General features: G+C 44.3%; 3 protein-coding genes across 3 annotated transcripts in view; 2 read left to right on the top strand and 1 right to left on the bottom strand.

Annotated features, from left to right (window-relative positions):
* The window catches only part of LOC134101617 (uncharacterized), an 8,242-nt gene extending 5,844 nt beyond the window's left edge, over positions 1-2,398 (top strand). Inside the window, exon 5 of the mRNA XM_062555323.1 lies at positions 1,752-2,398. Coding sequence (XP_062411307.1) covers positions 1,752-1,913 — 162 coding nt within the window. The 3' untranslated portion in view covers positions 1,914-2,398. The remainder of the gene's footprint in view (positions 1-1,751) is intronic.
* An 895-nt stretch (positions 2,399-3,293) lies between these two features.
* Positions 3,294-17,153, top strand: taf4b (TAF4B RNA polymerase II, TATA box binding protein (TBP)-associated factor). The gene is made up of 15 exons (XM_062557029.1): positions 3,294-3,949; positions 4,092-4,192; positions 4,380-4,787; positions 5,379-5,510; positions 6,509-6,631; positions 7,683-7,772; positions 7,969-8,103; positions 10,649-10,766; positions 11,376-11,475; positions 11,632-11,801; positions 14,045-14,175; positions 14,486-14,611; positions 14,882-14,938; positions 15,507-15,599; positions 16,846-17,153. The coding sequence occupies exons 1-15, from the start codon at positions 3,394-3,396 to the stop codon at positions 16,978-16,980; spliced, it is 2,475 nt and encodes an 824-aa protein (XP_062413013.1). The 5' UTR covers positions 3,294-3,393; the 3' UTR covers positions 16,981-17,153.
* A 1,530-nt stretch (positions 17,154-18,683) lies between these two features.
* Positions 18,684-22,098, bottom strand: LOC134102415 (proteasome subunit alpha type-7-like). The gene is made up of 7 exons (XM_062556506.1): positions 21,902-22,098; positions 20,966-21,092; positions 20,705-20,829; positions 20,173-20,295; positions 19,897-20,016; positions 19,061-19,123; positions 18,684-18,919 (listed from the first exon to the last, which is right to left on the bottom strand). Exons 1-7 carry the CDS (start codon positions 22,001-22,003, stop codon positions 18,821-18,823), a joined length of 759 nt encoding a protein of 252 aa, XP_062412490.1. The 5' UTR covers positions 22,004-22,098; the 3' UTR covers positions 18,684-18,820.
* Between the last annotated feature and the right edge of the window lie 234 nt (positions 22,099-22,332).

Genomic DNA, 22,332 nt, shown 5'->3' with positions numbered 1-22,332 from the left:
TGATGGAAGCTAAATCTCCCGTTAAGGTTTGTGTGTAATGGAGTGGAGGACAGGTGCCATATTCAGATCCACGTGTCCATGGGGCTCGGGTTCGAGTCATGTCTGGGTCATTTCCTGATCCCACCCCATCTCTCCCTCCCACTTCCTGTCCTGTCAGAGTAATGACTCTCTCCACTGTCCTCCTGTCAGATCAAAGGCATACCCCCCCCCCCCCCAAAAAAAAGACAAAGGGTTTGTGTGTGAGATGTCTCTGTAAATGATTCTGTGTGCTCCTCTGGGCCTATCATATTTATTGTGTGTAAAATGACCTCTTGTCATGCCCTTACTTGTGTCTGTATAGCAACACTGCTGAAGGTCTTGACATGTTTGGACTAGATGCACTGAGCCTAGTTCTTAGAAGGAGTGTTTTTACAGAACTCTGTTGTGTAGACGGAGTAGCTAATGCCTGAAATGGTGCCATCCACCGTTGTTTTGCTCTGGGCATGATCAAATTGGGAGTTGTTGTGAAGAATCAAGGGACGTTCTGTTTATTTCCACTACCTTCAGGTATGGAGGAAAAACTGATCAAACATTCCCACACACATAGGCATGCAATCAGGCACGAATATATGAACATATTCTCAGTCTTTTCCTGCTTACATATACACACATTCCCACATACATTATTCAGTGAATCCCGAATTGATTTTGTATGTTTGCATATGTTTGATTGTCGGAGAGTGTGCCTGTGAATGTGTGTGCCGTGTGACTGCGTATCTGTGCATGATGTGTGTATGTCTCGAGGCGCTGGGATTTCAGTGTGGTTATTACAGTAAGGGCTCTTCCCTGTGGCGTGGCGTGTGCACAATACACTAATGGAGGAGAGAGAGGGAGAGAGGGAGCATGAGGACAGCATGAGAGAGAGAGAGAGAGGTCAAATCAGAATGCACGACGGACAGAGAGGGAGGGAGAGAGAGGGAGGTAGTGAGGGGAGAGAAAGAGAGGAATGGAGAGAGACAGGAAGAAAGAGGGGAGAGAGAGAAAGAGAGGTAAAGAGAGGAGAGAGAAAAAGAGAGACAGGGAGATAAAGAGACAGAGAGGAATGGAGAGAGGGAGAAAGGGGGAAAGAGAGCGAGAGAGAGAGGGATATAAAGAGAGAGAGGAATGGAGAGAGATAGGGAGAAATATGGAGAGAGAGAGGCAGGGAAAGAATTTGAGGGAAAGAATAAGGGGATTTGGGTTGAGGGGGGGGGGGGGCGGGTGACACACACTCCTCAGGGCACACTAATGGAATGTAATCTGACTGCTCTCTGGAGAGCATCTCTGCTCTGGAAAACTATCAGCCTGTTTGTATGGGGCTCAGGGAAACAGGAGAACACAGCACAGCGATGTTTTTAAAAATGCTCTCGCATCCTGGTTCTCTGTGTGTGTGTGTGTGTGTGTGTGTGTGTGTGTGTGTGTGTGTGTGTGTGTGTGTGTGTGTGTGTGTGTGTGTGTGTGTGTGTGTGTGTGTGTGTGTTTGTGAGTTTGTGTATATGATTGTGTCTGTGTATTCGTGTGTGTTTCTTTGTGAGTTTTTGTATATGATTGTGTGTGTGTGTGTGTGTGTGTGTGTGTGTGTGTGTGTGTGTGTATATGTGTGCTTCTTTGTGAGTTTGTGTATGTATGATTGTGTCTGTGTGTCCGTGTGCGTGTGTAATGTATGCTTCTGTGTGTGAATGTTCATGTATGCTTTTGTGTGTGTGTGTGTGTGTGTGTGTGTGTGTGTGTAGGTGCTGGAGCGGCTGCAGCAGAGAGGCTTTGAGATCGTGGGCTCGTGTGGCGGGGGCGTAGACTCCTCCCAGTTCAGCGAGTACGTCCTGAGGCGCGAGGTCGGGCGAGGCCCTCGCGGGGTCACCTCGGTCATCTGCATCAAACAGGAGCCCCTCAACTAGAGCCAGGGGTCGAAGGTCACCTGATGTGACCTATCATCTAGACACGGATGCTCTGCTAAAGGGCCGCACAGACTCCCTGAACAACAGCACCACCGCAGAGCAGACTGAAACTGTGTCAGAGGGCTCTTTGAGGGCAAATGCCTCCAGTCATTTTTTTGTAAAAAATGAAAGTTTGTTTTAAAACTTCAGAGAGACTTTGATCCTCATGAATGTGACTGTCTTCTCGGGTAGAAGAAAAAATGGTAGAAAATAATATGAGCATCTATTATGAAGAAGCAATGAAGCAGCGACAACTCACATGTTTATATAGGATATCGTGTCAAAATGACTTCAAGTAGCGAATGAACCACATTCTTGAAATGTTTGAATGAATTACATAATCTGTGTCATATTTTCATCGGCAGCTACTTAAATTCTACTACTACTACTACTACTACTACACATACAAACACACACACACACACACACACACACACACACACACACACACACGCATAATAAGAAGATACTTCAGGTGAGTTATGTTTTATCTGGTGCCACTTGAAAGATGTGATGTTCGCAATAATGCAGAGTACAGAAAACAATTGCGTCTGTGTCATATCCAAGAAGATAGAGAGAGTTCTACAGCTGTAGAACCTAACTACACAACACACACACACACACACACACACACACACACAGAGAGAGAGAGACAGACAAACCTTGTACTATAGGAGTCCGCGAAATGACAGCTGGCAGGACTAAAACAACCGGCACTGAATGGAAGTTTCTGCATATTTTCCCAACAGGTCTGTATTTGTTTGTTCATAGTGGACAAAGACCTTAATTCTAACTCACTTGTAATTGTGATCTTATTTCTGAAGAAGAATACAATGCAGGGTTCATAGATGCATACGAAATTATGGTATTCAAAGTATATTGTAAGGCAATTCAAACTCACAAAGTACAGTCTTTGGCAACTCAGCTCATTCTATGGACTTTTCATAAACAGTGCATTTTCTGAATCAAACCCGTTCCTGCAAGATCAGATTTACAGGACAAAATAAGAGTAAAAATGTACCAGATCTTATCCATGACGAATGTAATTTGATTGTGACAATAAAAGTTTCTTTAAAAACCTGAATTTTGTGTCGTAATTTTTCAATAAAGACATTACTATAATCTTCAGCGTTGCAAACACAAAGACATACCAAGGCAACACTTGGGCAGGTTTATCTTTTAATAGAATAATGTGTTCTCAAGATTAAACTAATTGTGCAAATTGAACACGCGGTGAGCTCTGATAAGGGGCGTACACGAAGTGTGATCTCCCTCTCAACTCAAGCGTTAATCTAACGCTGTACAGGCGTTTACGAGAGGCTGACGCTGATGGGAATGGGATTCACATCACCAAAGCAGAACGCATCACTGATTCTTCATTTTTATGGATGCTGTAAATCTAAGACAAAGCAAAGCCAGGCAACTCCCACGGTAGCCCTTCATGTCTGCAAACAGCAGTTCAGAGTGCAGCCAAACACAGCCATCTGACAACGCGTGCCAAACTACAGCAGATGCAGGCGCTGTGGAAACTCCAAGTTCAAAGGCTCCCTCCACGACTGAGGGAAGCGATGTAGCGCAAGCAGCAAGTACAGACAGGCAAGCTTCGCCCCACAACGCTGCAGATGACGCCGGGCTCGGTAGCCATGACCCCGCGCCAAGCGTTATCAGTAGTGACAAAGCGGTGTCCAACACGCCGGTCACCTCCTCACAAGGGCCATCTCCGCCCAGTACTGCGACGGCCTGCGGTGGTGGTCCGGGGGTTCAGGCAAGCGTGTCACCCGTTCAGGTTGGTCCGACTAGTAGTGTTGCCTCTCCTCGTCTCTCAGTGCCAAAGACCCAGACGACTACTCCCACTCAGCCAACTACTGCGAAGACTATCGCTCCGACTCCTCCGAGGACACCTGCACCTGCACCTGCACCCAAAACCAGCGTGGCCATGGTAAGGCCCCCACAAACCGCTTCAGTCCAGCTTCCTGCAACATTCCAGATCCCGCCAGGTAAGATCAACATTTGCGCTGTCACCTGCTTTGCAATGACCTCATCACCGACTTTATTGTCCAGGTCAGGTTCTGCAGTGCTGTCACCACACTGTCAATATTTATTTGCCCAATGTCGTCTCTCTGTCTGTCTCACTCTCAGGTATGGTGCTGGTGCGTAGTGACAGCGGGCAGCTAATGCTCGTATCCCAGCAGGCTTTAGCGCAGGCTCAGAGAGTCGTCAACAACACAGGCCTGGTCCAGGTATGTGCGTTTCTGTGTGTTCATACAGGTGGCATGTTAGTGTGCAGTGCAACATGCACTCTTCATTACCTCTTATAGAAAGTATTGAAGTAAAGTAGGCCAATTCATTATTAATGTATGGGCTGCTGTACATTGGACTTATTGGATGTAATCAGCCTGGGGGGGGGGGGGGGGGTCTGTTTTTCAGCCATCTGCAGCCACAGTCATCAGGAAGCCAGGATCTGCCCCGATCATCAGAGTCTGCTCCCCTCTCAGCACTCCCAAGGCCACCTACGCCATGGGGACCATTCCACCAAGGCCTAGCTCCACCACAGGGCCTGCCTTACAGAGGCCCTGCAATGCTGTGGGGAGGGTTGCATACAGGCCCACCACAGCTGTGGGGACCAGCATGCAGAGGCCCAGCTCCACCATGGGGACCATCATGCAGAGGCCCAGCTCTGCCGTGGGGACCATTCCCCAGAGAGCCAGCTCTGCCATGGGGACCATTCCCCAGAGAGCCATCTCTCCTGTAGGAACTGTCCCCCAGAGACTCAGCTCAGCTGTAGGAGCAACTCGTCAACACATCACCTCCACGACAGGAGCCACCATCATTAAGGTACTGCACACTGTGAGCCACCATCATTAAGGTAGAGTGGGTGCTGTGAGCCACCATCATTAAGGTAGAGTGGGTGCTGTGAGCCACCATCATTAAGGTAGAGTGGGTGCTGTGATCTAGCGTCTCAGACGCAGCGGTGTTGTGTTGCCAGACTGGGGGTCAGATCGTGGGCGTGTGATGAAGACATTCACAGGTAGCTAGGTAACCACCTGAAAAGTCCCCCAGAGACAGTAAAGCAGGTTAAATCTGGTTTATATAATGCACATTTAAACTGGAGCAACCAGGTGTGGGTGGTTAGGGGGGTCATACACACAACCTTGTGCATCTTTAATTTGAGCTGGGTAGATATTACAGCTTGTGATGGCAATCAGAGCTTGTTTAGATGATATAGATTGCTTACATAGATATGAAGTTCAGTTGTGTTCATTTGATAGCCACTAGTACCCTTGAAGTGCAAAGTAGACTATTAGACAACTTTTTTTACCCTTTTCTGACAGAGCGTTTTTTTTTTTCTTTTTGTATTTTTCTGATATTCAATGATATCCAGAAGATAATTATATCCTTTTTCTATTTCTATAAATATCTCCTCAGGCTTCAGTAGCTGGACTCACCTCCTCTCCAGCTGTGATTCAGGCGAGCCGCCCAGGAGGTCTTGCCCCCCGAATTCTTTCAACGAATGTCCCCACCAAACCCAAGACCACTCCCTCAGACGCAGTTTCTTTGGTGAGCCCTTCAGCTCACTCTTTTAGGAGATGAGATGAGTGTGTTATACTCTCAGCCTCAGTGGACGTGCCTATAGAGAAGCATCTGGAAGCACATTAGTTGTTAAATTGTGTTGATCCATCATGCGTTGTGATTGTCTCATTGTCTTATTGAGATTCCGTACAGATCCATGGCGTTGTGAAAAAAAGACTGACTACATTTTGATGAACTGATACAATGCAAAATTATGGACAAAAACACGAGACAGAATTAGGCTGTGATGGTCAGGGTGGTACAAGCTTTCACTCTAATACTTTTTGATGAACTGATATAATACAAAAATATGGATAAAAAGCACGAGACAGAATTAGGGTGGGATGGTCAGGGTGGTACAAGCTTTCACTCCGGGCTGGATAAGACTTGTTTGACCTTCTGGCTAGGGTGAGATAAGACTAATGCGGGAGGAGTTGTCAATAAAACTTCAATAAACTGCTCATTAAAATGGACTTTTGTTGAGGCCCGGATAGAGCTGCTATTTAAGGTTATGACTGCTGTCATGGATGAGGTATATTTTTCTCTAAATTGAACTTCTTTATAGATTGTATGTGAGTTTGTCTGATGGTGTTTTTTATATGGCTGTTGGTGTACAATGTGTTTCTACTGTGAGCATTGAGGTGCTCATTGTAATATCTGCATTACAAATCCTGTAGCGTCTAGTGCGTCTACCTATCAGTTAATTGCCCCAGTGCTGTCAACTGCTGTCAGGAGTCTGAATGTCCTGGTTCTTTTAAACTCGTTCCTTCTCTTGTCTAAAATTGTTTGTTTAAGCAGCACTATTTATGAGGGCAGCTTTCTATTGTTTACAGGTCTGAAATAAAACTCAAAATATCACTGCTTTGAAAGGGAGCTACTGCATATATACAGTACCATGTTCATGTTGTTCCACTGCAGTGGATCCAGCACCTGCACTTTCTTGTGATGTGCGCATCGTATCCATCGAATCCTTTGTGTTTAAGCAGCAGACCATTGAGAACGTGAAGAAGTGCAAGAACTTCCTGGTGACGCTGATGAAGCTGGCCTCCAGTGGCGGTCACTCCTCAGACATGGGCATGAACGTCCGCAACCTGGTCAAAAGCCTGCTGGTACGTACTGTAGTTCCATGTTTCTACTTCCGGTCACGGCACCTCTGCTTCCAGTGTTAGGCTAAAAGAATATTCTCCTCACAGTTTACAAGCAATTGCTTCAGAATTGGGTGGGAAATGATACAATAGTCCAGACACATCTTCAAATCATCTGCAGACAGCGTCATCTCTGTGGTTTGACAAAAGAAACACACTTGCCACAGCATGGCGTCCTCAAAAGAAAACACACTTGCCACAGAAGGGTGTAGGCTGGAATAGGCTGGTTTGTATCTTAACGCGATGATGAGGTTGGCTACTTTGAAGGAAAACAGCTAGAGAAACACAACTGCTCCACTTCAGCCAAGGGCCTCGAACTCCCCTCATATGCCAGTAGCCTGCTGTTGGGCTTTTGGTTTATTTGTTGATAAATATCTTTGTTTACATTGAGCCTATAGGGTGTTAGTACTATTACAGCTTTGCCCATTGTTTAGTCTAAAGTCTTGCCATTTAGTTTTCTCTATGATATAACCCAAATATGCACAAGTATTTCATTTGTACAAAGCCAGTATTGTGGACCATATACCTACTTGTCTATATGACAAAATGTATGTATTTTAGTCCTCAGTGATGCTGGTGTTAGCTTGGCTCGTCAGTAAACACCTAAGCATATTGTTTCTCCTTGTGTTGGGAGGCATCTTAGTCCACTTAATGATTTAAATCTCTCAGCTCTGGTGCTGGCAGCCAAATCACTGTGCTCATCACTTTTGAGAGAAGTCGAGGCCAATAGCTTCAAATATTTTTTAATATTCTTTTCACACGTCTGTTTGTATTTTGTGTCCATTTGGTTATTCAAACTGACAGATCTATCCATCTATCTATCTATCTATCTATCTATCTAGTGCAGTCAACAAATGAAGAAATGTGTCACAATATTGCTGGAAAACAACACAGAGCTTTTGAGCCTTAGAAAGCCGTAGTGTAAACAAGTGTGTGAGACACTAAATGGGTTTAGCCTTAGAGATAAGTGTGTGTGTGTCTGTGGGTGTGTGGGTGTGTGGGTGTGTGCATTCAGGATGGGAAACTTGAAGCAGAGGAGTTCACAGAGAAACTTTACGCTGAGCTGAAATCATCTCCACAGCCGTACTTGGTGACATTCCTGAAGGTGAGTGGCAGAAACACATGCCCGCCTTCCTCATACCTTACACCTCAGATGTGCAAACATGAGGGAGAGAGTGAAACCATGCTCATCATTACACACTCTTCTCTTCTCTTCTCTTCTCTTTCTCTCTTTATATGTTGCGCTCTCTCTCTCTCTCTGTCTTTCTCTCTCTCTCCTTCCCCCTCCTCCTCCGCTCCAGAGGAGTCTCCCTGCCGTGCGGCAGCTCACCCCAAACTCCCAGCTCTTCATCCAGCAGTGTGAGCAGCCCAGTACCTCGGCCACCCCTCCTGCCCAGCCGTCCACCTCCGGTCAGCCAGCGAGGCCCGCTCAGCTGGTACCTACTCTGCTCTACTCTGCACCCTACACACACACACACACACACACACACACTGGCTGCATGGGCGTCTGTGGATATGCATGTAGTTGTATGTGTGCAGTCCTGTGTCGCTCTCTTTTTTTTGTCTCACATGCATTTGTCAAGACATACAAACACACACACATGCTCTGTTTCTCTATGTATTTCTTTACAGTTTTTTACAATCGCTTTGCTACTATTTTCAGAACCTTGATGTCATTTTTCACAACTCTAGACACAAAACTCAAAACGGTTACCACTTGTAACACAGGTTATCTAATATTCAAAACATTAGATTGTGCATTCACATCTTCAAAGAAATCTTGCACTTGCACAATCATTGGTTCAAAAAACAAATTTACTGTGAAATGCCACTGAAACATAACTATAGATCACCCGCACACAAGTAACCTATAGTTTCATTGTGTCATTGTTCATACAATCATTAGATATTGTAGAACAAAATAGGTGATACAGGTTTCATTATGGTACTACAGGAACAGTACAGTAAACACATCTCTGTAAAAGTACTGCAATAGTAGAGAGAATACTACAGACACAGTGGAATCATTGAACAAAGTTTGTAATATACTGTATTGATGCAAAACACTACAGTACAATCACAACATAGGTTTATTTGAATTAAAGTTTTAAAAAAGCTATGAAATAGAAAAGAAAAGACAGCCTGATGAAAATATAAAATATAAAATATATATATTTATTTTACTGTATATAAAGATATAACATATTAGGCTACATCCATGGATATTGTAGTCTAATTGGTTCATGCTCCACGCTAATTGGTGACAGTGAATCTCATTACAGTATCTTGAAACTTTCATGATTTGCAGTAAACATGGAAGATTGTGTGTCTGTTTCGTGTTTCCATACAACTATGCATTAAGAGTAATGCAACAGTTACTTATCATTTTGAGCAGTTGTATCAATTGATAGTTAGATCATTGTAAGGAAATGAATAGACGCTCATTTGAAATGTAATGTGTGAATTGCCTTTTGAAATAGTAGTACTTTGATGTTAAGTTGTATCATATTGAACAGGTGAGTTTTGTTGAATGAACAAATGATCTAAGTTGTATGTGTATTGTATCCAAGCAATTGAGAAAAGGGTTAGAGTTTTGAAAAATGTGCATTTTGATCATTGGTTGTGAATTTTGTGTCTAGAGTTGTGAAAAATTACATCAAGGTTCTGAAAATAGTAGCAAAGTGATTGTAAAAAACTGTATATTGTTCTCTCTCTCTCTCCACTACAACACAGACAGGAAAAGGGAGGGGGGAGAGAGAAATAGAGTGTTCTCTGCTTAGTGGAGTTCATAATGTGTCATTTTCTTTCCACTTTGTCTTAATTACCCTTGTAACACTCTGAGGCTTGAGGGTAAAGCTAATTCACTTACAAACAGACACTTTCATCTATTTCCTCAAAGTACACATACTCACACTCACACTCTCTCTCTCTCTCTCTCTGTCTCACACACACACACACACACACATACACACACACACACACACACACACACACACACACACACACACACACACACACACACACACACACACACACACACACACACACACACACACACACACGTGCCACTGTCTGCTTTGTTATTCTGTCTGAAAACTTTATACTCATCACATCACATAAACAAAATATTACCCAGTGTTTCCTAATGCAATAGCCTAAATTGCATTACCCTGTTCTATTTGAGAGTTTTGTGGAATTTCGCAGACATCCCAAAGCTCATTTGAGCAAGTGAAATTAGATTTCGTAGCGAGGTTTGCTTTCTAACGCTAAGCCAGAGAGGTTCAGAGGGTTGGGTGCTTTGCATTGTGGGAAGCAGGAGAATGCTCAGGGCTGGCTTTCCCATCTGTCACAGGCTTGTCACAGTTGTCTCCTCTTATCTCTAAGATGTTCTGCTACGAGTGCCGGAGTCTGTCCTCCTGCTGACATGCCTGTGTGCTCCCCGCCGTCTCTCTCTCACAGTGTGACTGACACACACTACACTAGTTTGGATTTCCCTTTGCCGCTCCTGTCCGTCTGGCTCTGAGCACCTTCCCTTGTTCACGCTGTGACTATACTGTAGTTTCACCGTCTCTAAAGTGTTTTACATTGACGTTTACATTGCATTTATGCATTCAGCTGATGCTTTTGTACAAAACAACTTACAAGTGAGGACTAATATTCATGCTACCTTGAAAAAACAAACAAACAAATAAGTAAATGAATAGATAGCTATAAAGATAGATAGATTAATAGATAATAAATAAATAGATAAACAGATAAATTAATAAACAAATAAAAAATAAATAATTAGATAAAAACAAAATACAAAATAGTATTAAACATAGTGCTTTGCAAACACCACAAGAGGAATTGAGTGCAGAACAAGGGTGAGTGCAGAGGTTTAATAGGAGGAGGAGGAGGAGGAGGAGGAGGAGGAGGAGGAGGAGATTGTGTGTGGTGATGAAGATGTTTCCCCCTCAGAGCAGTTCTGTACTTTTGCAGGTGATTCAGCCCCAGCAAACTGTGGTCATCAAGAAGCCTGTGACCTCACATCCTTTTGCCCAGGGAGGGGGTGTGGCCAAACACTTTGTGCTCCAGACCAGCAGAACCCCCACCACAGGTAAGACTTATTATGTGGCCCCAGCCGTGGCGCGACTGGCTGGGGCACCTGCACCGCACGCCGGTGACCCGGGTTCGATTCCCGCCCCGTGGTCCTTTCCGGATCCCACCCCAACGCTCTCGCCCACTCACTTCCTGTCTCAACTGTCCTATCATTAAAGGCATAAAAGCCCAAAAATATATTTTTTAAAAAAAGGCTTATTATGTATCCAGTTGGGAACAAGGATGGGTGTGCTTTGACGCCGTGTCTGTGTTTGGGCCAAAAGTGCTACTGTCTGAAATAGCCCTCTCTCTCCTCTTTCTCTTTCTCTCCCTCTCAAATTCAAATTCAAATAAGCTTCATTGACATGACCAGAGTACAAAGTTTCAAAGCATGTACACAAATTCAATAAACACATATATAAGATAAACAAAACAATGTCTCTCTCTCTCTCTCTCTCTCTCTATAGTCTCTCTCTCTCTCTCTACAGTGTATCTCTCGCTCACTCGCTCATTCACTCTCAGATCAGTTTTACTGGTATGGGTATAGCAGTCTGTAATTGTAGTTGGACAGTGAAACATTCTGTCTCTCCCTCTCTCTGTTTCTCTCTCTCTCTCTCTCTCTGTACAGGTGTGATAGTGGGGCCGTCAGGACAGAGCCGAAAGTCGCACCCCGCGTCATCACTGCCCACTCTAAATCTCAGCTTTAAGGAGAGCACCGGCACCTTCCGGTAGTGACCACATGTGTGAGCTCACTGCAGGCTGATGCTTTTAAATGTCTGCTTATTATAAGCAGGCTACCTGTGTGTGTGTGTGTGTGTGTGTGTGTGTGTGTGTGTGTGTGTGTGTGTGTGTGTGTGTGTGTGTGTGTGTGTGTGTGTGTGTAGGGATGAAGATGACATCAATGATGTGGCATCCATGGCCGGCGTGAGCATTAGCGAGGAGAGAGCCCGTATCCTGGCAACCGGGGCAGAGTCGGTTGGACTGGTCGTTAGGTCTTGCCGAGACGAGCCCTTTCTTTGTCCCACTGCCTTGCGGACACGCATTACTCGTACAGGTGAAGTGTGTGTGTGTGTGTGTGTGTGTGTGTGTGTGTGTGTGTGTGTGTGTGTGTGTGTGTGTGTGTGTGTGTGTGTGTGTGTGTGTGTGTGTGTGTGTGTGTGTGTGTGTGTGTGTGTGTGTGTGTGTGTGTGTGTGTGTGTGTGTGTGTGTGTGTGTGTGTGTGTGTGTGTGTGTGTGTGTGTGTGTGTAATGAGTGTAGGATAGGGAGAGCTGGGGTCAAGTCGTGCCTTCAAAACTCAACTCACATAACTATAGACTCACATCTGCGTTTCTATGCCATTCTTATTTCAGCATAAAAAATCAAGATGGATGACATTGAAAGCTTTGATCAGCAAGTTTTTTTTTGTCAGTGTGTGTGTGTGTGTGTGTGTGTGTGTGTGTGTAAGAGAGACAGAGAGAAGCTGTGATGCAGTATGCAAATTAACTCTGAGTCAAAATAGAAAAGTAAGGAACAAAAGGAGAGAGGGGGAGAGCGAGAGAGAGAGAGAGAGAGAGTGTGTGTGTGTGTGTGTGTGTGTGTGTGTGTGTGTGTGTGAGAGAGAGAGATGGGGTGAAGAGCATGTGCCTTGAGGGAACGGGAGAGAGCTCCACTCGCGAGCGGAGGAGAGGAAATGAGAGCAGAAGACGTGCCCTCATCAGCAGAATCAGAATGCAGGATGGGGGAGAGCATCATCTAGTTTCAATTGAAATTTCTGATTTTCTGTGTGGGTGTGTGTGTGTGTGTGTGTGTGTGTGGCATGTAGACGCCTGTAGAAAGGGGATAGCTGTACTGAATATCACTAATGTTGTGTTTGTGAGGGTGTATGTTCTGTACTGTGAGACCTAACAATATGGGGGTGAGTGAGGACAACTGCTCCATACGTGGAGGAATTGATCTGTGTGTTTATCTCTCTCTATCATCTCTCCAGCTCTGTCAAATTCGAATGCAAAACATACTGCACCACACAAAGGAGACATTCATATTGCCAAAGCAGTCATATAAAGTACGAGGCCCATTGGGAATAAGAAATCCAAGTGTCTATATGTAGACGTATAATTAGTATACATCACAGCATATATCACAATAGAACAATAACAGAAGAACATAAATAAAATGTTGTGTAATTAATTATAAGTCAAGATGTGCCTCTACTTAGTGTCTCTGGCAGAGTGGAAATACTCTGAGTGGAAATTTATACTCTGAATTTAAGACCCGATAGAAACCCATTCTGCTTTGACTGACAGTTTGAACTCGGAAGGGTCCTTTGAGACACCAGTTCCTGGGTGTGTGGTGCCTCAAAATGAAGTTTGGATCTAGACTTTAGATGCATCCAGAAAGTTAGTGCTCCTTTTTGGACATGTATAGCCAATGGGTATTGGCTTAATTCTGCATTGTTGGCTGTTTTTGTTTTATTTATTTGGACTTTCAGTATATACAGCTTTCATTTGGATGGTTGTCCCATGCATGGTTGCCGTGTATACTGAGTGGATTACAGACTGGACGGCACTTCCATATCACACTGTAGGCTGTGTTATGCTGTGTATTTGCTCAAAGACCATGCTACAGAGGATGCGTTTTGTATTCCTGGCATCAAGGCATCTTTTGGAAACTCATGATTTTTGTTTTTGTAGGATTTGCTGCCAGGGCCGTACTAGCAGAGAGGGTTAAAGCGGAGCGAGAGGCGCAAACGTTCGATCATTTCCGCGTTCTGTCTTCGCAAAGGGGAGGGGGGCTAAATCCCCCTTTAAGCAGACCTGTTACATTCGAACTGAACTGCTTACCAATCTGACAGAGGTCGATATTCCACTATGACGTCTTTGTAATACGCCTCTTTAAGCAGACAGGAACTGTTCGAATTTTGCTTCCATAGAGATGCATTACGTTGCTCTATCTTGTCAATAATTAAGGATCTTTGGTACTAGGTCCAGGTGCTGCTGTAGGCCCTATTCAGAGAGGTCATCTGCAAAGACCAGCAATTTGACTGTGTGTGTCTGTCTGTCCTTTCTTTCTTTCTTTCTTTCTTTCTTTCTTTCTGTCTCTTTCTTTCTTTCTTTCTTTCTTTCTCTCTCTCTTTCTTTCTTTCTTTCTTTCTTTCTTTCTTTCTTTCTTTCTTTCTTTCTTTCTTTCTTTCTTTCTTTCTTTCTTTCTTTCTTTCTTTCTTTCTTTCTTTCTCTCTCTCTCTCTCTCTCTCTCTCTCTCTCTCTCTCTCTCTCTCTCTCTCTCTCTCTCTCTCTCTCTCTCTCTCTCTCTCTCTCTAGCCCTGTCTGTGGGTGTGTGTGGTTTGGAGGGAGATGTTGTGGGTCTGGTGTCCCATGCTACTGAGGAACGGCTCCGAGACCTGCTGGGGAAACTCTCAGTCACTGCACAACACCGCCACCTGCAGTTGAAGGTGATCACTAACCACACAGACTCTCTCCTCAGCTCTTTCTCACTGTCGCTCATTCAACTCACTCACACCCACATACACACACTCCTAAACTCTGTGTCGTCCCTCTTTATCTCTCTTGTATTTCATGTAAATGTACATTGAAGGCAATAATACATAATTCCCTACTGTATCCTTCTCTCTCTTTCTCTCACTCACTTACTCACTCACTCACTCTCATACACACACACACACACACACACACACACACACACACACACACACACACACACACACACACACACACACACACACAAACACACACAATCTGCAGGACTGCTGGCAGTACCAGCAGGTGACCGATGTTCGGAGTCAGCTGCGCTTCCTGGAGCAGGTGGAGCGACTGCAGCAGCAGCGCAGGGATGAGGAGGAGAGGGAGATGCTGCTCCGCATCGCCAAGGTAACCCTGCCTCCGCGGCACTCTGGGTACCGCACTCTATAGTAGCAAGGTACCCACTCATCTCATCTTAAACTATTGGGGTCCTGACCCCCTCTTCACATCGGAAACTCATTGGATCAGTTCAAATGTTGAATCTAGCATATGTGGTTTCCCCACTGAATTCCAGACAGGGAAGGGAGATGATTTGTATGAATTGGTTGATCCAGTTTATGGGATATAATAATGATGATGATCCTTTCATGATCATAACGACTGCCCTTCCTGTTCCAGAGTCGGTCCAGCAGGGAAGACCCTGAACAGCAGGGTCTCAAGCAGAAGGCAAAGGAGGTAAGGATTAACTCTCTCCACCCTCCACCCCTTCTCTCTCGCTCTCTCTCTCTTTCTCTCACTCTTTCTCACATAGAGTAGCTCTAGTTATCTGGTCTTTTCCTCACGCAGAATTCTCAAGCAGGTGTGAACGCCTGAAGCACCACAAGGAACGAGATTGTGTGTAAACTAGTTTGTACTGTGCGTGTGTGTGTGTGTAATTTGAATAGGCGCAGCCTGGATCATGCCGTATGTCATGCCTTTATTTAACATTAGTGTTTTAATACAAAGGTGTATGTATGACTATTGAAGCCAAATTAAGTTTTGTGTTTGTGTCTAACATACTGTACATGTGACCATATGGACTGGCTGCCAATGTCCTATACATGCAAACGTCATGTAGCGCTCCTGGCGACAATCAAGATGAAGAATACCGTCACCATCTGCCGGTCACACAGTCTCTCCGTCACTCAAGTCTTTCCCAGGAGTTCAACTAGTGTAAGGCACTAAGCAGTCTCTCTCTCTTGCGCTCTTTCTCTCTCTCTCTCTCTCTCTCTCTCTTTCTCTTTCCCTCTCTCTCTCTATTCAGATGCAGCAGCTGGAGTTGGCTCAGGCCCAGCACAGGCAGGCTAACCTGGCAGCTCTCGCCGCCATCGGCCCCCGCAGGAAGCGCCCCCTGGAGGTGACTTTGTGTGTGTGTGTGTGTGTGTGTGTGTGTGTGTGTGTGTGTGTGTGTGACTGATGTAGCCAATTGAAGTCAGTTCTCTCTAATCAGAGGTGGGAATTTCACTGCAGTAGCTCACTCTCATTTTAACGTTTTTTTTTCTCTGTTTTCTTTTCATGTGTATGGTTTTCGTCCCCAGGCTTCTTGGCTCTGTGAGGCATTAATGCTGGTTGCTAATGTGTGTGGGTGGGTAATAGAGTGTGTGAGTGTGTGAGTGTGTGAGTGTGTGAGTGTGTGAGTGTGTGAGTGTGTGAGTGTGTGAGTGTGTGAGTGTGTGAGTGTGTGTGTGTGTGTTTTAATTTGTTTGTAATTCTCCATTTATTTGATTCTACTCGCCCCGGGCTGCTATGGTAATGATGTTGGGGTTTTGCCTGCGCACAAGGAGGCTCGGTGGATGAAGGAGAGGAAAGGGAGAGAGGGAGCGAGGGAGAGGGGGAGAAGGGAGGGAGAGGGGGAGCGGGAGACGAGGAATGAGCACATTTGCCAACAAATGGCGAGTCGCCGGGGACTAACGGAGAACACTTTGGCTTCTTGTGTAAATTACAAATATCACTCAAAGGCTCAAAACAAGATGACGGCAAAGGCTGTACACAGCAGCTCAGCCAAAAGAAAATGATGCGCTTTATCTCATTGCCATTTGGTGATCACGTTGTCCATTCATGAAAAATTGAGTGTTTCTGTTTGTCTGGACTAACAAGGAATTAAAATGTGTAAGACAGCCTGAGAACATGAGGCCAGTCGTAATGGAGTGCATTTGAGTGCTGATTTCATTGCAGTGTTGCATCGTGAAAAGTGTGATTTATTCCGAGATTGCTGCTGCTTTATTTTCGTTAAAACATTCTCCTGTTGCTACTAATCTCTTCAATCCCTTCAAGTTTCCTCCCGCATTAAGTGGAATAATGAGAGATTTACTTCCAGAAGAAATAAGGAAAGGGATTCTTGGACACTACTGTATAAGACAGCCCTTCTGCAAATCTAGACTTCTGCAAATCTAAGCACACTAATGTGCCATCTTTCATCTTGCCGTTGGCCTCCTAGTCACAGAGTACTTAAGCACGGTGTGTGGGTCATATGTAGTGTATAGTCTATTCGCAGTTTCGCACTAATGCTCATTGGCACCATCACAACATGAAACCTCAACAAGTGTTAGATAAGAAGAGTGACTGTGTGTGTGTGTGTGTGTGTCCTCCTCTCCCTCTCTCAGGTCAGCAGTGTTGTGGGCCAGAGGAGCACGTCCAGGCCTGTGACGCGGGTCACTCTCAGGGATCTGATCTGCTGTATGGAACAGGACTCCCATCTGTCCCGCTCCCTTCTCCTCTACAGCGCCATGCTCAAGTGACCCCTGGACACACACACACACACACACACACACACACACAGGACTCCCATCTGTCCCGCTCCCTTCTCCTCTACAGCGCCATGCTCAAGTGACCTCTGACCTCTGGACACACACAGCTGCCCAGCACTGCCATTGTACAGCACTTTATATTTATTTGATTATTATTATTATTATTATTATTTGTTGTTTAAGGAAGAGATGTGCATTGCACATCATATACTATAATTTCAAGTTATTTATGTATGTTATGTAAACATTTCCAATGTTGTGTTCCACAATGAAATGTGCAATTTGTTTATTTTTGACACTGAACATGATAATTGCAGCTACTTCGAAGGTCTGGTGCTTTTTTCCCCTCTTCTCTTCTGAAGGAGTCATGCCGCAAGAAAACATGTCTTGTTGCCTTTGATAGTGGACTGTTCCCTTCACTGCCTATAATGGCCACAGAGAGGAAACCACTGCTCTCATTTATCCTGTTGCCTTTGATAGTGGACTGTTCCCTTCACTGCCTATAATGGCCACAGAGAGGAAACCACTGCTCTCATTTATCATGCTCCCTGCCCTATTAACACTGGACTGCCCATAGCAATCTGAATCAATAGGATGGAGCAGTAGCAGCTGGCATACAGCAATCTGGAGGATGCTTATAGATGTGTATATATAGATAAATAAAACCTTACAGACTTCGCAAAAGCATCTCAGAATGTTATAAAAAATAAATAACTGAAGAGGATGACAATGGCAAGACCCTATAAATAAACTGCCAGTAACAAACTGATAAGATTTCTCAAGAAATGGTACCCGACGACGAGTCCCAGATACTCTATGTAAATACTGATCAGCACAATATAATGATGACTGGCTATAAGGACATTATCAGTAGTGAGTACTAGGCCTGCCCAAGCCTAAATAGATTCTAACATGTAGGGGTACTGTAGGTGCCGTCAGTCCATTTCAATACCAATACACCAATTTGGATTTTTCTTAAATCTCACCGGTACTGGCAATGTAAAAACGTACTGTAGCTTGAGTCGCTGCAACAGCTAGAGCAGCCATGCTTTAAAGATACCCCCAAAGTGTAGCACTGTAGCTGCCAATCTCATTTGGGTCTCTGCACCCCTGATGCTGACTGACACTTTGCTTCAATTTTACACAAACTCATCAAGTCTGTGTTCCATTCTTCTGTACTTACAATTCCTAATGTGCACTCCTATTAGGTAATGTAAGTACAGAAGTATGCAAATTGGAACACAATCCTAGCGTTTCTTGTGTCCTCACCAATTTTTTCACCCTCTTCTTGTACCTTCTCAGCCCTTGATCTTATGTCAACTCAGAATACCCCACTGAATATACTCAGATGTAAACACTTCTCAGTGAACTCAATTTCTCGTGAACTCAACATTCATTGAATTTAATGTATTATTGATCATCAGTCTGTTCAAAGCACTTCATTGCCTCTGAGCTGCAGATCAAAGATAGAATGTTCCGGCACGTTGACGGCGCGTCTGATGTCAGGCTAAGACCAAGGGGATTTCTCTCAGCATGCCTCTCCGTAAAACGTTCTGAACCACCACTGAACTCCCTGAACATGCACACTTGGTCTTGTTTGTGTATGTACATGTGGCTTTCACCCTATGGATCCACTGCCCCCATGCTTAAGTGAGTACCTCTTGGTGGTATGCATTCAGAGAACACAACACAGATTTACAAACTAGAAAAGAAATGTTTATTGAGCAGCGTCCATGTTCCAACAGCTCACTCTAAACACACAACAAACAGACCCACCAGCCAACCGGGAGAAAGACTGCGCAGGTATGACTGCCAAACAGACGGTTCAGATCTATGATGCAGGCTTCTTCTGCTTCTTCTTCTCAGCCTCTTCCTCTTTCTCTTTCTCAATCTCAGCCACCAGCGTCTCAATCTCTTTGGATTCCAGAATCTGTGACAGAAGACGCGTAGTTAACACGTGTGTGTACACACACACACACACACACACACACACACACACACACACACACACACACACACACACACACACACACACACACGTTGCATCAGTGAGGATATGGGGATCGCTTACTTTCAGTGGTTGTTTTCTCCTGATGATTGCCAGCTCAATGTTCTTGCCTCCTGACTGAACAACCTGTGGGGAGGGCACAGAGATCAGAGGCATATCTTTTCAACCTCTCATGCAGTGTTCCAGCTTGCCTACTTCTGTATTTACAATACCTAAAATGCATGCAGGAGTGAAAAACACCAGTAATGTTATGTTTCAGTGTTACGATCGTCATGCTTCTTAAGTGCATCGAGTTCGTGTTTGATGTGAGATGATCCCATCCCACTATGCGAGTAAGAACACGCACATAGTGCACGTTATTAAGTGTACTGACGGAAGTATGCAGATAGGAAAAGAGTGTCTGTTCCACGCTAGAGTTAAAGATTTTGGTAACACTTGTTACCAAGTGGTTTGTGACCTCGAGAAACAGAAAACGTTAGATTTTTCTCTCAAATGTAAAATTCCATGAATTCCCTGACAAAAAAAAACTACTATACAATATACCAACAAAAGATTTCAGAGCAGCCGTGCAAGAATCTTTTACTTTTTTTTAGAGTGGGAGACGAATAAATAGGCACTGAATAAACGAAGTTGGGCTAACCACAACTACTCAAGCAAGCAGTAAAGCTAATAACCAATTATACACCAATTCTGCATGGAAAACATCTGCATTAATGTAATTGGGCAAGAATATTTTAAACTACTACAACAAAATTCCCTGATATTCCATGATTTTGCCCGAAGAATGATCAAATTCCCTGATTTTCCATGTCTGAAAAAGACTTTCTAAAATTCCATGACCCATGGAAACCCGGTTATTAACACACGACACTTTCAATGAGGCAGTGTGTTTATCTGACCTCCAGCAGCGCTTTGATGGCCAGCTTGATGGCATCGTTGTCTGTGGAAATAGCCTCCTCTGTGTAGTTCTTCTCCAGGAATTCTCTCACGGTCTTTGCACTGCGCCCAATGGCATTTGCCTGAGTGGAGACATCACAAGCACCTAGGTTAGCATCGATTCATGCATTCAGAGGGAGGGAGAGAGAGAGAGCATCGGCAAACGCCCCCCTCCCAAAATTTCCCCTCTGTCCATATTCATGTATGAAGCATCATGACAGGAGAAAACGCAGTCTCACCTTCCAAGCATGGTAGGTTCCAGAGGGATCAGTCTGGTAGAGCCGTGGAGTTCCATCGTAGTCAAAGCCAACGATAAGGGCAGATATCCCGAACGGTCTCCTGCCATTACTCTGGGTGTATCGCTGGAAGGCCACAAGGTAAAGAATAATGAGTTAGAATGATCCACATTGAGAGGCCGCAAAAGCCACAGCAGAGAACGTAAACGGTAAGACAAATGATGACAAGGGAACTACAACTACAGCAGTGGATGAAATGGTCACAAATTAAAACTTAACAACAAGAAAATTGTCTGGAAATTTGTTTGCTTATTTAATGCTGCCATTTACTCAAACCAAGTCATCATCAACTGCACTAGTCAATTGTGGTGGACTTTGTTTCTGAATCCTGTAGTTTACCTATTTGTGTTTTACATCTATTAATTTTCACAGAAGAGTTAATTTACAAATGTGCATTGCAAATTTCAATGGATCTCACAAACAGTTTTCATAATAAACAAGTGCTCTACATCCACATATCACTCCTTCAGTTTACCTGTTTGAGTGTGGCAATGTAACGTGTGATGTACTCCACAGTAACAGGGTCCTCCACGGTTAGTCTGTGGCTCTGGCATTCCACCCTGGCTCTGTTGATAACAATACGTGCATCTGCTGTCAGACCTGCGAGCACAGAAAGGAAGACAACTTCACTCAATCTGCCATCAGTGAAAAGTGAGAATTGTAAGGTCGGGAGAAATCAGTTCCTGGATAAACAATACAAGATGTACAGCTGCACTCAAATGTTATGAAGCAGTACCTGCAAAGGCCATACAGACATGTTCATCCAGCGCACAGATCTTGCGGACCGTCCTCTCCTCCTGCAGCTTGGCCACAGATTTCTTTTCAACACCCAGGACAACAATGTCCTTCCCACGAATACCAACCTGTGAACAAAGTGGAACATTGGGTTATCTCTCTGAGACATGACGCAGGTTAAGTGAGGCTGGTGTTTAAATGTTCAGAAGTTAAAACTACTAGTAGGTCACCCTGGATTTAACAGTGGTCACATCACCTGTGTACATAGTTTTGACAATACTATTAACGCCCACTGTTTATGACAGTATGTTTCCATGCTGACATTAGAATAAACAATCCCACACAAAAACTCACTGGTATTTTTTCGCTTTTTCTTTAAACAGTAAGCTAAACATTAGTTTCACGTCAAAGAGTAGTGATATCTCGTGATGCCAAACTCCTTCAAATGTGGTAAGCTGCTGTAATGCTAGCATCATAAGCAGCGACAACTAACCTTATCTCAGCCCATTAAACGACATCAAATCATAGAATCTATGGCTGTAACTAAATTGGGTATGATTCCGTGATTAAAACAAAACAAAGCACATCATTACGTGTATTACTGTCAATAAGAGTAGATGGCTAATTGTAGCTAACGTTAGCGTCTGACTGTCCTAGCTAACGTTAACATGCAAGTCATGATCAGCTAGCACGTTAGCTACCCTGGAAAAGTTGCCTATTCATTCAATGGTGCAGAAATGTGCTAAATGGCAGAGCTATTTTACCAGGCACACATCAGTAGAAAGTTCAAACTTGACGAAAGGTTATCTAACCAGGGTTAACGTTACCTTGCAATCGCTTCAGTCTACTAAATTACACCGCTAATTTAGAGTTTGTCTAGCTTGCTAAAGGCAACGTTATCCAATCAGTTGCAACGAAGTTCACTAGCCACACTTACCGCAGTTGATCCTTTTTTCACGGCTTCCTGTGCATATTCCACTTGAAAAAGATGTCCATCAGGAGAGAAAACCGTTATAGCTCTGTCATATCGCGCAGCCATTGCGCTACAATAGTTTCAGGGAGGTTTACTTCAGACAAAAACCTATCTGTTATCGTGCCTGTTTCCAGGCTGTTGGGATGAGAACAATGCGCAAGCGTGAATTTCTTCTTGAGTGTTGCGTTCACAGACACAGAATGTACTGCCGCCCTCTGCCGGAGACCCAAAGCACTACCATCATCAGAAGCCTATGCACATGCTGGCTGGGTGTCTATGGTGTGTAGACCCTGTTGGCCTAATACAACTAATTTTACATTCTACATTCCCTGAGAGGTTTTCTATACAGGCTATTAATGTAAACAGAGAGTTAAACAGAAAGGAGCTACCTGAGA

Source organism: Sardina pilchardus, chromosome 15 (assembly GCF_963854185.1).
Source record: "Sardina pilchardus chromosome 15, fSarPil1.1, whole genome shotgun sequence".
Lineage (NCBI taxonomy): Eukaryota > Metazoa > Chordata > Actinopteri > Clupeiformes > Clupeidae > Sardina > Sardina pilchardus.
The sequence above is the reverse complement of the archived record's forward strand: the minus strand, read 5'-3'. Positions and strand labels throughout refer to the sequence as shown.

Bases quoted from the DNA above. Each gene is read 5' to 3' on its own strand.
- taf4b (XM_062557029.1), top strand. From the start codon at position 3,394: ATGTCTGCAAACAGCAGTTCAGAGTGCAGCCAAACACAGCCATCTGAC. The intron at 14,612-14,881 runs GTAACCCTGCCT...TTCCTGTTCCAG, and splicing joins TGCTGCTCCGCATCGCCAAG to AGTCGGTCCAGCAGGGAAGA. The intron at 15,600-16,845 runs GTGACTTTGTGT...TCCCTCTCTCAG, and splicing joins GCAGGAAGCGCCCCCTGGAG to GTCAGCAGTGTTGTGGGCCA.
- LOC134102415 (XM_062556506.1), bottom strand. From the start codon at position 22,003: ATGGCTGCGCGATATGACAGAGCTATAACGGTTTTCTCTCCTGATGGA. The intron at 20,830-20,965 runs GTACTGCTTCAT...CTGTGCTCGCAG, and splicing joins TGTCTGTATGGCCTTTGCAG to GTCTGACAGCAGATGCACGT. The intron at 20,017-20,172 runs GTGAGACTGCGT...GTCTCCACTCAG, and splicing joins GAACCTACCATGCTTGGAAG to GCAAATGCCATTGGGCGCAG.